The 19,057-nt window shown below is 52.5% G+C and overlaps 1 protein-coding gene across 1 annotated transcript in view; it reads right to left on the bottom strand.

Annotated features, from left to right (window-relative positions):
• Positions 1 to 19,057, bottom strand: part of mgat4a (alpha-1,3-mannosyl-glycoprotein 4-beta-N-acetylglucosaminyltransferase A) — a 363,169-nt gene that overhangs the window by 181,447 nt on the left and 162,665 nt on the right. Inside the window, exon 2 of the mRNA XM_072477186.1 lies at positions 7,041 to 7,208. Within this exon, the coding sequence (XP_072333287.1) occupies positions 7,041 to 7,208 (168 nt within the window). The remainder of the gene's footprint in view (positions 1 to 7,040; positions 7,209 to 19,057) is intronic.

Genomic DNA, 19,057 nt, shown 5'->3' with positions numbered 1-19,057 from the left:
CCGGGGTGGAGGTTGGGGGGGGGGGGGTCCGTGCCAGGGGGTCCCTGCTGGGGAGGGGGATGGGAGGGCAAGTGAGTTGGTCCACCTGGCCAGGTGCCAGCCTCCAACAGTTGGACCCATGCGGTCCATGCCACCTGGCTGGGGGGAGGAGGGGATATGGGCAATGATGACATGTCGTTGTTCCCCTCCCCCCACCAGGCCGTCATGTTTTCAGATCATCCAGCGATGTTGGCCGCCGTGGCGGCAGCCGCTCATGTCTATGTTGCCCTGGATGAGGAGGAGGAGGAGGAGGAGCGTGCTAGAGAGGCGGCGCAGGCTGCTGCAGAGGGGCAGGCGCCAGCCACCCAGGCTGGAGGGACACCTGACCGACAGGACGAGGTGGGGGAGGAGGAGGAGGAGGAGGAGGAGCGTGCCAGAGAGGCGGCGCAGGCTGCCGCAGAGGGGCAGGCGGCAGCCGCCCAGGCTGGAGGGACACCTGACCGACAGGACGAGGAGGGGGAGGAGGACGTCGCGGCCCCACGGCAACGGAGGCACCCGAGGGCGCCCCGTGTGTACCGGCCCAGGCAGTCATACCAGGACCTCACGGACCGGGAATGCAGGAGGAGACTCCGGATGAGCCGGGAAACCGTGGCACACATCTGCCACCTGCTGGCACATCTGTCACCGCGTGGCACTGGCGGGGGACACCCTCTCCTCGTGTCCGTCAAGGTTACGGTGGCCCTGAACCTTTATGCAACGGGGTCATTCCAGGCACCGAGTGGGGACCTGTCCGGCATATCGCAGACATCGGTGCACCGGTGCATCCGGGCAGTGACAGATGCCCTATATGCCACGGCGCACCGCTACATCCGCTTCCCCATGGACCGGGCCAGCCAAGATGCCCAGGCCGTGGGCTTCTCTGCCGTGGCCGGGTTCCCCATGGTCCAGGGCGCGATCGATGGGATGCACGTCGCCGTGCGGCCACCTGCAGATAACAGGGCCGTGTTCACTAATAGGAAGGGGACCTATTCGATGAACGTACAGGTGGTCTGCGACCACCGCATGATGATCCTGCACGTCTGCGCCCGTCACCCAGGCAGTGTACACGACTCATTCGTGTTGTCGCGGTCATCCATCCCCGGCATGTACGAGGGACGCCATCCCCGGCTGAGGGGCTGGTTGCTGGGCGACAGGGGCTACCCATTGCGATCGTGGCTGATGACGCCTATACGGAGGCCACGCAATGAGGCGGAGAACCGCTACAATGATGCCCATGTAGCGACAAGGGGAGTGATCGAGAGGTGCTTTGGCGTGCTGAAGATGCGTTTCAGGTGTCTGGACCTCTCTGGGGGCGCCCTCCAGTATCGGTCAGATAGGGTCGGCTGCATCATTGTGGTGTGCTGCGTCCTGCACAACATAGCCCAGCAGAGGGGCGATGTGCCGCAGGCAGAGGAGGGCGGAGTGGAGGAGCAGCAGGAAGAGGCGCAGTCCTCCCCAGATGAGGGGGATGGGGGTAATGGTCAGGGCAGACTGGGTAGACACAGGCGGGTGGCTGTCCACCGTTACCGGCTGGCCCAGCGGGCACGGGACAGACTGATAGACGCCCGCTTCACTGACTAGATGGGCGTGGGAATCGAGTAGTATGGCCACAGACCGCACACCATGGCAACAGCCGACCACCCACACCCCCCACCCATCCACCCACCCAGCACCCTCACCCCCCTCCCCAACCCCACCCACCCCACCCGCATGCACACCACCCCCCCCCCATTGCCGATCCACCTGCGGCACAACGGGCCGGGCTCACACAGTTGCGGGTGGACGCGTGTCTATCGCAGGCCATGGAGGACGATGACAACCCGCCCTGCGGTGAGCTCCTGGCTCTACATCGTTGGACTATGTCTGACCCATGGCCACAGTACCACCATCCACCCGGACCATCCCTGTGATGCGGCTGTGACACTGCAGCGCACGGTCCCGTCCTCTGCCCGGGGGATGTTGATGGCGGCCCAGGGGGAAGGGGGCAGACTCACCTGGGGCTGAGGTAAGACCACCCCTCACACTTGCGCTCAACGTACATGACACGCCCGCACACTTTGGACAGAGCACAAAGGCAGCTTCGGTAGGTGTAACATTGACTTTAATAACCAAAGGAGTTCATGCACGTGCCCTAGCCCCTAAAACTCATCTGTGCCCTGCAACCGTGCCAACTTACTCAGTGTCTAATTGTTTGGCCTTACGGGCCCTTTGACTACGTCTACGTGGTTCCCAGACGGTACAGCAGAACTGGAGGTGGACTCCTGTGATTCCTGCCCTCTGACACTGGATCCCTTTGGCGGCCGTTTCCTGGGGCGTCCTGGCCTAGATGGGCCAGGCTGCGGCCCGGGCGACTGGGATGGCGAGCTGCCAGCCTGTCCTGCCCGTTGCCCACCCGATGCACCTGGGACGGAAGGGGGGGGGGGGGGGAAGAGTCCGAGGTGTCGCGGTGTACCGGGACCTCCCCTACAGAGGGAGCCGGGACGGACCACACCACCTCCTCCTCCCTCGGGGTGCCCGATGGCCCCCAGGCCTCTACATGGGTGGGGGATGCGAACGGACTGGCCATCCGACGCCCCTCCGACATCTGGCGCTGCCCTTCCTGGAGGCCCGTGCTGGTATCGACAGGGGTCTGCAGGTTTGCAGCCATGGAGCCCAGGGGGTTGGCAAACCCTGTCTGTGACAGTGCGACGCCGGCTCGCACATGGCCACTGACGCCGATGCCCTCAGCGATGTCCTGCAGAGACTGGGCCATGGCCTGCAGAGACTGGGCCATGGCCTGCAGAGACTGGGCCATGGCCTGCAGAGACTGGGCTATGGCGTTGAGCGCCTCTGCCATCTGGCGCTGGCACTGGCTCATGGCCTCCTGTGAGAGGGCAGCCATTTCCTAGGCCACAGACGCCGCCTGCACGGAAAGCCCCAGGCCTCGCAAACCGTTCCCCATGTCTGACACCGTCGCACCCATTGCCTCCACCGCGGACCCGTGCGGTGTCGGCCTGGGTGGCACGCATGACCGGCACCACTCCCAGCTCCTGGACGCGGGTGGATTCCTCCACCTGCGACCGCAGCCGCCGCAAGCCGTCCGTCACCCTCTTCGCTTGTCTCCGGGTCGGTGGTTGCATCGGATCTATGTGTGGGTGTGGTAACTCCAGGAACCAGAGATCCATCTGGGCGGCAGATGTTCGCTTGGGCTGGGCTGCCCTCCGACCGCCCGGCCCCTCTGCTGCTCCTACCTCCACCTGCTGTACCGGGACAGCTGTGTTGTGCGCACCAGTGAGTGTACCAGACGCCTCATCACTAAAGTGCCCAACCGAGGTGAGTGTTTCTGCGATGGTGGAGGGTGTTGGTGACAGCAGTGGCGTTGTGTCGTGCTCTCCGTCCCACTCTGAGTCCATGGCACTTTGGGGTGGGGGTTCGTCTCCACCCATCCACTCTGAGTCACCCGTGGTGTGCGAGGGGCATCCTGCGGGCGTCGCATGCTGGAGGGTGCGGGTCTCTCCGTCTCCCGTGGTCTCCGAGGGGCATCCTGCGGGCGTCGAATGCTGGAGGGTCCGGGTCTCTCCGTCTCCCGTGGCCTCCGAGGGGCATCCTGCGGGCAGTCTGCATCTGCGGGGATGGGTGCCTGGACGTTTGGTCCTGCGATACACAATGAAGCATGCATGGTTAGACATCAGGCAGTGATCAGGTGATACGGGGGAGAGGGATATAGGGGAGGGGGGATATGGGGATGGGCTGTCGGTGGCTCACTTGCTACTACGCCCCCGACCTCTGCATCAGCAACCTCTCGGTCCTCAGGTCCGCCAGCCAGTTCCAGGGCCCTTTCCTCGTGTTCGGTCAGTGGCCTCTCATCAGCGGGGCCTCCTCCAGTCCTCACATGCTCCCTATTGTTGTGTGCGCGCTTCTCCTGTGAGTGGGGGGTGGGGGGGGGGTGGCAGGGGTAAAAGGCAACACTGTTAGGCAGGTATATGAATGCACGCCATCGGTTGCGCGTGCATTGCAGAGGTTAAGGTTAGGGCTGAATTCAATTGGGGATATGGGGGAGGGGGGGATATGGGGGAGGCTCACGCTGCCTGCTCTGACGAGGTCGTTCACCTTCTTGTGGCACTGGGTGCCTGTCCGTGGTGTCAGGGCCACAGCGATGACGGCCTCTGCCACTTCCCTCCACAGACGCCGGCAACTCTGCGGCCGTGCCCGGGATACAGGGCGTCCCTCCTCTGCTCCACCGCGTCCAGGAGCGCCTCCACATCGCGTGACTCGAACCTCGGGGCTGAGCGACGGCTAGCCATCCAGTCGGGTGTTGCGGTCGGGTGTTCCGGTCGGGTGGGGGGGAGCAGCGCGGCCTTATGAGCCGTCACGCCGTGCGGCGCGTATGACGCTGCACGGCGTGAACCACTGCGCAAGCGCGGATCCCGTTACGTCGCTGCTAGCCCATTTCGGGCCGGAGACTATCGACCCATTTTTCTGACGTGACGCAAGTCGGATTTGCGCCGTTTTTTGCGCCGATCGGCGGACTTTCCGCCGATAACGGAGAATTTCGCCCATGGTGTCCCTGTCATTGGCAGGTAGGCGGTTAAAATGGTGGTCCTCCCGAGATTCCTTTTTGTGTTTCAGTGCCTCCCGGTGGTGATCACGAAGGCTTTTTTCAAAAGAATCGAGAAGAGTATTATGAGTTTTGTGTGGGCTGGGAAGACCCAGAGAGTGAGGAGGGGATTCTTGCAGCGTAGTAGGGACAGGGGGGGGGGGGGCTGGCACTACCGAGCCTAAGTGAGTACTACTGGGCCGCCAATATTTCAATGGTGTGTAAGTGGATGGGAGAAGGGGAGGGAGCGGCGTGGAAGAGATTGGAGAGGGCGTCCTGCAGGGGGACTAGCCTACAAGCAATGGTGACGGCGCCGTTGCCGTTCTCACCAAAGAAATACACCACAAGCCCGGTGGTGGTGGCTACATTGAAAATTTGGGGGCAGTGGAGACGGCATAGGGGAAGGACGGGAGCTTCGGTGCGGTCCCCGATAAGAAACAATCATAGGTTTGTTCCGGGGAGAATGGATGGGGGATTTGGAGCATGGCAAAGAGCTGGGGTAGTACAACTGAGAGATCTGTTTGTAGATGGGACGTTTGCGAGTCTGGGAGCGCTGATGGAAAAATATGGGTTGCCCCAAGGGAATGCATTTCGGTACATGCAATTGAGGGCTTTTGCGAGGCAACAGGTGAGGGAATTCCCGCAGCTCCCGACGCAGGAGGTGCAGGATAGAGTGATCTCAGAGACATGGGTGGGGGACGGTAAGGTGTCGGACATATACAGGGAAATGAGGGACGAGGGGGAGATCATGGTAGATGAGCTGAAAGGGAAATGGGAAGAAGAACTGGGGGAGGAGATTGAGGAGGAGCTGTGAGCTGATGCCCTACGTAGGGTAAACTCATCGTCCTCGTGTGCCAGGCTAAGCCTGATACAATTTAAGGTGCTACACAGGGCGCATATGACTGGAGCACGGCTTAGTAAATTTTTTGGGGTAGAGGATAGGTGTGCGAGATGCTCGAGAGGCCCAGCGAATCACACCCACATGTCCAGGTCATGCCCGGCACTACAGGGGTCTGGGTGTGGGTGGCAAAGGTGCTTTCGAAGGTGGTGGGGGTCCGGGTCGAACCAAGCTGGGGGTTGGCTATATTTGGGGTTGCAGAAGAGCCGGGAGTGCAGGAGGCGAGAGAGGCCGACGTGTTGGCCTTTGCGTCCCTTGTAGCCCGGCGCAGGATATTGTTAATGTGGAAGGAAGCCAAACCCCCGGGTGTGGAGACCTGGATAAACGACATGGCAGGGTTTATAAAGTTAGAACGGATTAAGTTCGTGTTAAGGGGTTCGGCTCAGGGGTTCACCAGGCGGTGGCAACCGTTCGTCGATTACCTCACAGAAAGATAGAGGGAATGGAAAAGAAGTAGACAACAGCAGCAACCCAGGCTGGAGATGGGGGGGCGGGGGGGGGGGGGGGGGGGGGGGAGGAGGAATTGGACAGACTCTCAGGGATGTTATTGTATATGTATAGGCATCTGTTATAGGTAATTGTATATTGGATTGTTGGATTGTATTTTTGCAGAGTATTTATTTTGGACAAGGCAGTTGCCATTTAGTTTTGTTTTTGTTTATATATTATTTATTTATTTGTTTAAAACTGGCCACTGTTATTTATATTGCTTTATTGTTGTGTAAAAGAAACACTACGTATTGTTATGTTTGGCCAAACAATCTTGAATAAAATATATTTTAAAAAAAGATAGTGCAGTGAAACGTCCACTCTACCAGTGGCACCACAACATTAGAACAATGATTGCAGCCATTTGCAAAAGAAAGTTCACAACAACATGGTTCTCTAGTAAATTAATGACTGGAAAAGATGCAACCAGGGCTCGAATCTTTCTCTCATTTGTCTACTAATTCTCTCGAGCCCGGTCTGCGCTCTTCTTGTCAATGAAGCCCATCTCGTGCATTCTCAACCTAATTCTCACTAAACTGCCGACCATGTGACCGACAGGTAGTGATTAGCGTGAATGGAGGCCATTAGAATCCTGCCAGTACAAACTTGCTCATATCAGTGCACCCTAGGTGCAAACAGAACAATGAAATGTTGACCTGAATGAGGATGCAAAAACCAAAGAGCATGTGGACACTTGCCGAAAGGTGCATAAAACAATTCAATGACTGCTCCCACACTCCGTTATTTCCAGGAAATAAGAGAACGGCCTTGACAAAGGACGGGGAGCGGGTGTGCAACCTGTCCTCTCACTCGGGGGTGATGTGTTGTGTGGAGCGATTATGGAGAAGGAGGATAACGTTAATTGCATTTGAATGCAGTTTAGAACGATGCAACAAAAGTGCCACATTGGTGTAACTTAATTTAATGGGCTTCAACTGTTGATCTTTTAATGACTGCATTCAGACTAATGCCATTTCATTTTTAAACAGTTTGGCATTGGGACAGCTGCTATATTTCATTACCTTCCCTGAGAATATGTGAATGACGAATAAGAATTACCTGAAAAACTGCTCTGGGAGTCTTTGCTCCCATTTGATGCAGCCACAATATGTTTGAATTGCTCTAGAACACCATTTAGTTCTGCGGAACGCTGCAAAGTTCGATGCTCGGCTACGCGTAGACGCTCCCTCAAGGCGTGGAACTCATGCTGATAGGCAATTAGCTTTTCTGTGAATAAATGGAAGGAGAAACATCAGCATGAAATTATTCTCAAGAGAAACTATTTTAGACATTTTAGTGCTACAGAATTTATTTTAACGCATCGAGGGGGGGAGATGTTTAGAGAGAATTTACAGGTTGAACTTACCTCCTTTTTTCAAAGCTTCAAGTATGTGACTTGGAAACTTAATAACTGGAAACCTTATTAATTTTTCCTCGCTTGGTTTGCATGTTTACTCCCATTTGGTAAACTCCTCGCTCGTTCTCAGTGATTATGGTCAAGATTGCAATAATGAAGCATAATAATAATAACTTATTGTCACAAGTAGGCTTCAATGAAGTTACCGTGAAAAGCCCCTATTCACCACATTCCGGCACCTGTTCTGGAGAGGTCGGTACGGGAATTGAACTCGCGCTGCTGGCCTGGTTCTGCATTACAAGCCAGCTGTTTAGCCTACTGTGCTATGGCATCGCTATATATCTCACTGCCTCTATGGAAGTGAACATTCTTCTACCAAGGAATTTTGACTCTTTATGCGAGCCTTTGTTATTCTAGGCTAGAATATTCCAATTCTCTCCAGGTCCCCTTCCTCGTCTGTAACCTCCTTCTGTCAAAGATCTTCATGTTCCTCCAATTCTACCCTCCCACATACCCCTGATTTTCATCATCGGTTCATTGGCAGCTGTGCCTTGGCCCCAAGCACTAGAGTTCCCTCCCTAAATCTTTTCCTATTCCTTTATGCTCCTTAAAACCCACCTCTTCCAAGCAGGATTTTGGTCACATGTCCTAATATCACATGGTGCGTTTTGGTTTGCTCCATCATGTGCCTGTGAAGCGTCTTGGAAGCACTTTGCTACATTAAAGACTTTTCATAAATGCAAAGTTCGTTCTTGCAACAAGACTTGTTTTGTGTAATATTTTGGTGTTGGATGTCGGAAACAAAACTTGAACCCAGTTACATATATATTTCTTTAAAAACTTTGCCTTACTCTTTGAACAAGCTGCACATTGTCTCTTGTTCTATTAGCATGGGTTTCACAGCTCAGAGTTAATACAACATTTGGATGGATTTTCAATTACTTTTTCTGACAGTCCTTTGGGGCACTTGAGAGAGTGATGCAGAACAAAAGATACAAATAGGTGATGCCAAGGCCATGTTTGAAGATCACTATATCATATGACAGGCAGATATTGGGAGAGTTATTTTGCAGTGATTCATTTCTTCTATGTTCGTGAATGGTTACTTCATTACAGTGCTTAACAGAATGAACAATAAGATTAATAGAAAGTTTTAGTTGCCAACTGTATACAGCCAATAATGGGCAATTCTTTTGCTAAGCTTTGGAATAGTAATTCCTCTAGAGTAGCATGACTGCTAAATGGACCGTAATGTTCATATTTTTGGAAGAAGAAATTAAATCATCGGCAGGAAATATGCCAAGCCCCAAAACAATATGTATTTTCTGGAAGGTACAATAATTAGCAGTGTTAGCTAGAGGCCGAAGCTTCTTTACAAAGCATCCCGTGCGTCACACGTTTATGTATAAAACTGCAGCACCGTGACAAAGTATGTGCGCAAAAACAATGCCATTCAATTCACAAGAGGTGACATTAATACAAAGTGTTCCATGCGAGCAAGCAAATTATTTTTCAAGTACACAAAAAATGTTTACAAACCAAAGGAATCAATAGGCCAAGTGGGATTCAAAACCAATGGCTCGCACATAAAATGTCCAGCAGACATAAGTTTTTTTTCCCCGTAATGACTGCTGAACATCAGTGACAACTGTAAATCATAACCTGTCACCACTTGACATAGTGGGACTGTATGAATGTTAACTCAACATTGGAGTTTGCAGTGACACGGTGGCGCAGCGGTTAGCACTGCTGCCTTACACGCCGAGGACCTGGGTTCAATCCCGGCCCTGGATCACTGCCCGTGTGGAGCTTGCACATTCTCCCCGTGCCTGCGTGGGTCTCACTCCCACAACCCAAAGATGTGCAGGGTAGGTGGATTGGCCACATTAAATTGCCCCCTAATTGGAAAAAAGATGAATTGGGTACTTTAAATTTATCAAACAAAACTCAACATTGGAGCTACCCACATTAATCTATTTAACAACAACCTTTCATAAGTGTTCTTCTTAAAAGCTTTATCCAAATGTGCAGGATTCAGCAGAAGACAGGGAAATGCCACTAGATGAACAGCTCCTTCACAAAGCTGGCACAGACATAACCGGGTGAATGACCTCCATCTGTACTGTAACTGTTCTTGGATTCTATGAAGTATTAGGAAAACAAAGGCACCTTTAAGGGATTTATATTTGTATTAGTAAACATTAAAACTAAGATATAGTTTTAAGTGTATTTAATTTAATGTTTCTGTGCCTGGAAGAGTAAAACCTATAGTTAGATTCATGCTGGACAAAGATGTTTGTACGTGTGGCGGTTAGTTTCAAATCCAACTGTGATTCTATTGTGCTTACAGGTTACGGTGTGAAAAATAAATAGTCGTAGCAGGCCGTTGCTTAAGGTAGAAAAGCTTTCAAGTCACAGTTTTAGCTCAATATATTGAAGTTAAGAGAATAGAGACCAAGGAAATATTCAGAAGAATTCAAGGAAAAGGAAACAAAGTGTTCTGAGTTAAAGAGACAATTGCAGTAACCAAGTAGAACAGCAGACTTCAGGAGGAAATTAAACGTTATACGCCATTTTACTAGAGTCTAGGGATTGAGAGTTAAAGCAATTGTAAACAGTTCGTACGGCAGTCAAGACATAGAAATCCTAATGGGATGGATGTAAATCCTGGACCGGCTCCATGGTTAAAAGTGGAGTGGAAGCTTTGTTTAAAAGTGTCATTTGGAAAACCTGGACTGGAGTTTGGAATGCAGACCGCTAATGGAAAGCATTATTATGAACAAAGACTTTATGGCATGTTGTTTGGGAGTGGAGTTTGGAAACCTCTTAATGTGACAATAATCTGGGGGAATTCTAAAGAGACACCCACGGACATTCACGTGGGGTTGAGTGGAGAGTGTATTTGACCAGAGTCATCTTATGTGATTAAAGGGATTTTGTGTGTGCAACTGGATTACCAGTCCAGTGACATTACCATGTGCCATTGTCTCCACCACCACCACCCGCCCCTGTCTCACACCACCCCCCCCCCTCTAAATAAGGACCAACCAGTGCTCTACAAAGGTTTAACACAACTTTCTTGCCTTTGCACTCAAATGTCTCTATAAAGCCAAAGATTCAGCATGCTTTCTTTACATAAACAGCTTCATAAACTTAGTTAGCCACCTTCAAGGATTTATGCATCCAGATATTGTACGTGCGGTTTCTCCAGCCGGACCAAAGCTGGGACATTTCTCATAGAGTTTCATTACGTGACTAAACGTTTAGGGCAGCACGGTAGCTTTGTGGATAGCACAATTGCTTCACAGCTCCAGGGTCCCAGGTTCGATTCCCGGCTTGGGGCACTGCCTGTGCAGTGTCTGCACGTTCTCCCCGTGTGTGCGTGGGTTTCCTCCGGGTGCTCCGGTGTCCTCCCACAGTCCAAAGATGTGCAGGTTAGGTGGATCGGCCATGCTAAATTGCACATAGTGTCCAAAATTGCCCTTAGTGTTGGGTGGGGTTACTGGGTTATGGGGATAGGGTGGAGGTGTGGACCTTGGGTGTGGTGGTCTTTCCAAGAGCCGGTGCAGACTCGATGGGCCGAATGGCCTCCTTCTGCACTGTAAATTCTATGAAATAAACATTTATTCATGTAACAGCATTAACAATTTTATTCGGGTAGGATCGAGAAAACAAATAGCCACTGCAGCAAGCAACAGAAAATGGTGGTTCTTGTACCTGCCAAAGAAAGAGAGACTGACGATACATTGGCCGTTCAGTTAAAAGAGCAACAAAAATACAACAGCAAATTGGCAAATGACATTTTTTTTTTTTTTTAAATGGAAAATCTATTTACGGATTAGAGGTTAAGTCCGCGTCTCTCTAAAACCAGTATGAGAAACTGTCCTGATTGTTTAATGGGTCAATGCACAAATGGATGTTGGAAGATAGCCAGGCATTCCGGAGAAGTCTGCTGTACAAGCACTGGTCTGCATCAAGTTAGCTGGTCTAAATCAGAAATGTTGCAATTGGCTCCTTGGCTGAAGAGAGTTAATAATTCATGAAAATGATCAGACTCCTAATCGCGATGCAATGAGCATGTGAGAGTGTTGATGGGATAAATCTTGGTTGGGACACTGGGATGAAGGTTAGACAGCTCGACATTCACTGTCTGGATTCATGCACACTGGGGTGAAATTTTAACTCCCTCAAACCCCATTCATTTACCCAGAGATAAAATCAGACCTAAAGGCCGGGATTTTCCACCCTAACGGGGAAGGTGGCAAATGCCACTGGCGGGATCTTTCTGCCCCTGCCGAAGTCTGTGGGCTTTTGCACGGCTCACCCGCCCTGCTGCCGGGGAACCCGCTGCGGAGGGCTGGCCTCGGCACAACAGGCTAATCCCGCCCAAAGTGTCAAAGACCAACGACAGCCCGTAACTCCTCCACCCCCCAGCATCGGGATGGTGCTCTCGGCTTACGCTGGTGAAATGTTCCTCGTGTTCACCGACCCTGCTGACCCGCGAAGGATGCGAGAATGCCAGGCTGTGTCCTCCGCTGCGTCCTCTGCCAGGATCAACTGGGCCAACTGGTCCAGACTCCTGGTCGGCCCATGGCAGATGGACCCCCTCCCAGAGGAGCTCAGGCCTTTCACCTGGAGCAGGACCAGCCTCCTCTACTTGGTAGTCCATCTTTGCCCGGCTGAGGAAACCTGACCGGCTAGCTGGCAGGAGCTGGAGACCGCTCGCTTGAGATAGATGACAGGACTGCTGAGAGGGCTGTCTAACAGGGGTCGAGTTTTTATAATAAACCAGCTGATGGCCTCCATGTTGCGGTACAAGCTGATCACTTTGACCCGTCCCTCTGGTTCTGCCACGAAGATCCAGAGGCTGCTTGTAGAGTTCTTCTTGGACACGAGGCTGCACTGGGGTCGCTGCTGAGGTTCGGAGTCTCCCGCTTCGGGAGGGCGGCAAGGCGCTGGTGTGCCTTCACACCCAGGTGGCGACCTTCCGTGTTCAGACTCTGCAGCAAAACCTTTACATCGAGACCCCTCCATGAAGGCCTGTATGTTTCCTTATCGGCTGCTGCTACGCACCCTTCACTTCCTTCCCCTCGTTTCTTTCGCCGGGTGCACGGCCTGAATTATGACGTGCAGCTCCTGTTCACAGATCTGCAGGGTCTTTGTTACCCCCTGCAGGCGCTGCCCGTCTTTTACCAAGACATGCTCAAAGTCTGGAGCATGGTCGCCTCGCTCCACAGCTCCTCCCCCGTCAGGAGTAGTGGCTGTCGTCAGGGGGCCACTGCTCAGGAATCCGCACCTCCATGGCTGGCGGAGGAGCGAGCTGTGGCGACCGGAGTGACCAGGATCGGGGCGTGCTGGGTGGCGGAGGAGTGGGCTGGATGAGACCCCATGAGTTAGCACAACGTGCGGCAGTGGATGTCCGGCTCATGGCCAAAGCCATCCGAGACCTCAAAACGGTTGTGCTCGGACCCGATGGCTCTCACGGTCTGGAGAATGCACAGGTCTGCGGTGGTATCCCATCTGTGCGAACCCCTGCCTCGACGGAATTCCACATTGGCCCCAGGCCCTGACTCCTTCCTCGGGGGCTGGTGCCTTTTAATCCTAGCCACCTCGCGGAAATGCCTTCTGTGCCTTTTCACACTGTGTGGAGGGGTTTCCTGTATCGGCTGCTGTATCCTTTCACTTCCTTACCCTTGCCGGTCGCTCAGACACACCATGGCTTGCCTTGTGGTGGAGGAGTCCTCCCCCTCAATTTTGGGGACCTGGGATGGAGGGGGTTACATGCAGCTGTGCCGTACCACCACCGATTGCATCAGTTCATGGACTCCCAGGAAGCATGCCATCTTTGCGGTCTTGTAGAGTCCATGGACCACGTCTATGTTACATGTTATAGGCTGCACCCCTTTTATAGTTTTTTGTCAAATCTTTTGTTGAAGTTGTGTTTGCACTTCAGCCCCACGCTCCTGATCTCCGGGCACCCGGTGCGGAGGTGGGCAGGGAAGGCGGAGGATCTCCTTGTGAACCTGCTCCTGGGCCTGGCGAAGCGTGCCATTTATACGACCGAGGGGGTCGTCTGGCCAGACTGTCTGCCCCTCTTTCGTGGCAATACTCGCGGCCAGGTGTCCCTAGAAAGAGAGCATGCAGTGTCCACGGGCATCATCGAGGCCTTCCATGCCCAGTGGGCATCGGAGGGGTTGGGGTGCTTTATTGACCCCTTTAATTGCACTTTTATTTGATGTTTTTTTAAGTTTCTGTTGATCTTTGGTACGTTCGGGCAGTGTGCCCCTAACTGGAGCGGCCCTTTTTGTTTTGTCCCTAAGTTTGTTTCCTTTCTTCTATTTTGTTGGTGGACTTCAAAAAAAAGAGTGGCCAATCCACCTACCCTGCACAGTTTTAGGTTGTGGGGGTGAGACCCACTCAGACACGAGGAGACTGCACCTACACAGGGAAACCAATCTGTTTCGCAGCAGCCAGTACAGCAGAAAAGGGGATGTGGCCTTTCCGAGTCCGCCAGTGTTGCACTGCGTGGTGGCCTTTGGGGGCTCTTTTGCTGCAGGCTCCATGCAGCTCCAGCCAGCAGAGGTTTGAACAAGGTTTTCCTGAATGGGTCAGTGCTGGCCAGGGATCTACATCACAGGGTGGAAGTCATGGCCCAAATTAATAAGAAAGAAAGAAAAGTACAGCACAGGAACAGGCCCTTCGGCCCTCCAAGGCTGCGCCGACGATGCTGCCCGTCTAAACTAAAATCTTCTTCACTTCCGGGGTCCGTATCCCTCTATTCCCATCCTATTCAAGAACAATTAATAATAATAATCTTACTGCAAGGAAGTTACTGTGAACATCCCCTAGTCGCCACACTCCGGCGCCTGTTCGGGTACAGAGAGGGAGAATTCAGAATGTCCAATTCACCTAACAAGCACATCTTTCGGGGCGTGTGGGAGGAAACCGGAGCGCCCGAAGGAAACACACGCAGACACGGGAAGAACGTACAGACTCCGCACAGACAGTGACCCAAGCTGGGAATCGAACTGGGGTCCCTGGCGCTGTGAAGCAATAGCACGAACCACTGTGCTACCATGAGTGTCTGTGTGGAGTTTGCACTTTCTCCCAGTGTCTGCGTGGGCTTCCTCCGGGCGCTCCGGTTTCCTCCCACAGTCCAAAGATGTGCAGTTTAGGTGGATTGGCCATGCTAAATTATCCCTTAGTGTCCAAAAGGTTGGATGGGGTTACGGGGATGGGTTGGAGGCGTGGGCTTAAGTGGGGTGCTCTTTCCAAGGGTCGGTGCAGACTTGATGGGCCAAATGGCCTCCCTCAGCCCTCTAAATTCTATGATTCTATGAGCTGCCCATTTCCATTTATGGAACAGTACCTCTGCAAGAACGGCTACTTTCAATATGAAACGGCCTAGATCTATGCAGTTCAGAGGCAAACGGGTGGGCGAAGGGGAAATGATGGAAGCTTTAGAAATGTTACAAATGGAAACATGGCATACCGTGGGCAAATTATTTGGGAACCAAAACGAACATTTGTTCCAGTCTTGAAAAGTTGAAGGTTGAAGCTCAGGAGGCAAGCAAAGTAATATACGGCTTTGTGATTGTGACGGAGCAGGCAAGGGTAACTTCAAGGTCTGATTGAATTGTTCTTTGTGGGGATGGGAAACGACAAAACGCACCGTTAACCTCCTAAATAGACATTGTGTGTGACGCAAAAGCAAAGGGGAGGCATAGGGAGAGAGAGAGGAGGCAGTGGAAATATAAGAGTCAGTGTGGAAAGAGGGACAGAGGGGGAAAACAAAAGAGAAACACCCACTCAATGGGAATGAGAGGACGTGAGGGTCAGAGGAAAAGAGAGAGAAAGAGAGAGGAAAGATAGAGACGGATGTGGAGAAAGAAGTTAACATGAGCAAAACAGACACATGTACTGATATGCAAATGTAGTGCAATCATTGAGATGACACTTAAAATAAATACACTACCTAATTCAGTGCCAGCTTTTTTTCCCCCACAAGAAAATAAAACATTGCAAAGCTGGAATTCAGATTTATGGTGGAACCTCCCACTCCAGGACTCAGTCCCATAGTGGGTGCATGCAGCCAAAGGGACTCTCGCCGCACAGCTCAGCGGGCAAACTTGCTGAATTACGTCACGTTCAGTTCATTAATTAGGCAGGTTCACATCGAATCGTGGGGCGGATCAGGCAGGGACTCAGCTGTTATATCCAAGCACCATACTTAAAAGGCACCTGGTTACTCCCCCCTTGCAGACTTGCCTTTCTCCAGACAACACACCACCCTTCCCCTCGCAAATTTCCCTCACCTGGGCACCATTCTCCCCTTGCAGAGTTTTTTTAAAAAATTTTATTGAGGCATTTATATTATAAATGTTAGCAGAATAAGCAACCATATAACAAACAAACAAACCCAGCCAACATGGCTTAAATAAACAACACCCCCTCCCCTTGCAGAGTTGTCCTTACCTAGACTCCCCACTCCACCCCTGCCATCGCCTGACCCTTAGAATTGTCCTTACCCGCGAGAAGCATGGTGGCTCAGTGGTTAACACTGCTGCCTCACGGAGCCGAAGTCTGTATGGAGTTTGCACATTCTCCCGTGTTTGTGTGTGTTTCACCCCCCATAACTCAAAGATGTGCAGGGTAGGTGGATTGGCCACACTAAATTCCCCTGAATTGGAAAAAAATAATTGGGTACTCTAAATTTATAAAAAAAGAATCGTCCTTACCCAGAGCCTCTACCCTGCCACCCCTCCACTCCCCCCAACTTACTTCACCTGTTCCAACCCCAGCTTCTTCCTGCTATGCGTACATCTGCTGCTCGATACACTGCCATCATGCAGGAGAAGAGCAGTGCAAATGGCATAGGCAGTGTCCAGTGGTAGGTATGTCAAAGAGATGTCCCATGCTGGGTGCACACTATATCTGCATATTGTGAGACAGAATGTTGCGATTTCCCGGCTGGCGGAAGATTACACGGGGTGGTGGGGCGGCGCAGCCCCATTGATGAGCATTCGTGACACGCAAACCATAATCCCGATGTGCACCAGCGGGAAAGGTGACCCGCCACGAAAGAGCCGAGGTGAACATTGCAACTTGTTTTCCTGCCGCGGAAATCAGGGGGGGCGGGAATCTCCCAGCCCCGTGCCGGGCCGGAGAATCCCCGTGAATGGGCCACGCCGCCCCCGACACAGGCACGCGATTCACTGCAGTGCGGAGCATTGGCGACATTGGCGCCGGCGTCATTGGCGCTCCGCCGGTTGAGGGCCTCTCTTCGCGGCCGTCCCGCCGATTCTCCGGCCTGGATGGGCTGAGCGGCCGTAGGAAAGAGCCGAGTCCCGCCGGCACCGGTCTAACCTGCTCTGAGCCGGCTGGGACCGCGGCGTGTAAGGGTTGGTTGGCGGTCTGGCTAGGGGGGGGGGGGGGTCCAACCCCGGGGAGGGGCCTCCGATGTGGCCTGGCCCGCCATTGGGGCTCACCGATCGGCGGGCCGGCCTCTGTGGCCTTTCCTACACGCCGGCCCCTGCAGCCCTGCACCATGTTGTGTCTGGGCTGGCGCGTTGAAGGAGGCCACTGCACATGCAAGCATTGGCACCAGCGCCACTGCGCACGTCCTCGTTGGCGCCGGCGCAACTGCGCATGCACGGATCCTGCGGCGCCCAGTTCGCGCCGGGATCTGCAGTTGGAGCGGCGCGAACCGCTCCAGCGCCATGCTGGCCCCCTGTAGGGGTCAGAATTAGACGTGGGAACGGCCTGTTCGCGCTGTCGCAAAACACAACGGCGTTTACGGCAGCGTGGACACTCTGCCGCGGGATTGGAGAATCCCACCCTGGGCTTTTGGCCTCCCTTCAAATTTTCCCGTCCCGCCGCTGGCAGGGCCAAGAAATTCCGCCCGTGATATTAATAGAAATGCTTCGTCACAAATCAAACATACTGTTGAAAATTTGTCAATGGGTTAATTTTGCTGTACAAAACTGATATGGCAGCTGAAGAGAGAGATATCCAAAATTAAATTAAAATTTAGGAGAGATTAATTGCAGTAATTGGATTAAATTATCAGCATTGAAGCTACCAAGTCAGGGCTAAGAAGTCATTGGTTTGTTAATCTTATTAACATGCTCTAAAGGAAAAATTGTCAGCTACACACTCGCTACAATTTAGGAAAGAAACTGCCTTTTAAAGATACCAAATCACGACTGAAATACGGAGGGCTTTCTTCTGAAAATAAGGCGGGGGCCGTACTAGCAAATATTCAGGAAGTGGTTCAAAGCTTACTTCAAAGAATGACATGGAAAATAAATTCACCACTCTGGGTAACACAGATAAATGACTCGATATAGCACTCGCTCTGGAAGCTAAGAGTGACAGATGCAGAAGCATCAAGCAACCTGTCAAAACAAGTCTAGGTCAGGCATTTGGTGCACAAAGGAGAGACCAAAGCCACAGTAATGCATTCAGTAAATATTTGAAGTAAATTCACGAAAGGAGCAGCAACTGCCTGGAATTAAATTCTGCACTGCTCCCTTATCAGCTGCAGTGGTCTTTCTGCACGATTACAATTGCTTTGCTTGTTATAAGACAGTTAAACAAACCACAAGCAGTAAAAGGAGAAATGCTGACAGGTTAAATGGCGCAGCGATGCTTTATGTTTGGACCTTTCAATAGCCGCTGTCAATGGTGCGTTCGAAGAAGTTTCTGGAGTTAGGTCCTTGGGCAAAGGTTATAAATAGAAGTAAAATTAAATTGAAAAAACAGGTTTTGGTTTGCTCTCTGGTTGAGTTGAGGTCAGTTGAAATCATTCACGAGACTTTACAACTTGGGCACAATTCAGTGTCCGGCGCAGATCCAGGCTCAGCTTGTGAATTGCACTCAACTCAGCCCGCCCGCCGCGATCTGGATCTTGCCCCCGCTGGGTGAGAACCAGATCGGAGTCTTTAAATGAGCGGCGGATTGGCCCCGCGTCCCGGACTCGCCGGTCGCAGTTGGGAGACCGCACCAGGGCGTGATTTAGTACTGGTCCAGACAAACGTGGAACAGGCGTAACGGCACCTGGGGGGGGGGGGGGGGGGGGGGGGACCTCCCAGACCATTGGAGGCCCCTGGGTGATCGGGGACAGGGTGGCACCTGGAAACTGCCAGAGGTTGCATCCAGGGATGGGGATGAGGGAACCTTTTAGGTAGAGGGGGGATCCTGGGGGCCTCCCCAAGGTTGGATGGGAGTGTGGGAGGTCGGAAATAATGGGGGTGGGGGGGGATGAAAGAGGGAGGGGAAAGATTACTTAGGCACGCTCTCTGCTAGAGTTAACGCACCCGGGATCTAAAGGCCTCGCCGAAAACGCCAGCTGGGCGTCGTTTAGCACTGGTCTCCACAAACAGGGAAGGCGGGGGGGGCAACGGCACTTGGCCGATGCGGGGATTGTCATAAAGTCCCATCTGCCTCACCAATGTCCTTTTATTGAAGGAAGTCTGCTGTACTTACCCAGTTCGGAATATATATGTCTTCAGACCCACAGCAATGTGGTTGATCTTAATTGCCCTCTTAAATGGCTTCAGTTGTTGAAAAATGCATCTATCACCACCATCTTCTCAACGGTATATAATTCTGACTTTTCCCGTGTTGCTACATGCATGAATAAAACATTCTCCTGGCTCCATTTGTACCCATACAACTTTCCAATCATCTCCCCAATCTGTTGTCTCTGGGAAATCTA

The sequence above is a fragment of the Scyliorhinus torazame genome, chromosome 15 (genome assembly GCF_047496885.1).
Source record: "Scyliorhinus torazame isolate Kashiwa2021f chromosome 15, sScyTor2.1, whole genome shotgun sequence".
Taxonomy (NCBI): domain Eukaryota; kingdom Metazoa; phylum Chordata; class Chondrichthyes; order Carcharhiniformes; family Scyliorhinidae; genus Scyliorhinus; species Scyliorhinus torazame.
The sequence above is the reverse complement of the archived record's forward strand: the minus strand, read 5'-3'. Positions and strand labels throughout refer to the sequence as shown.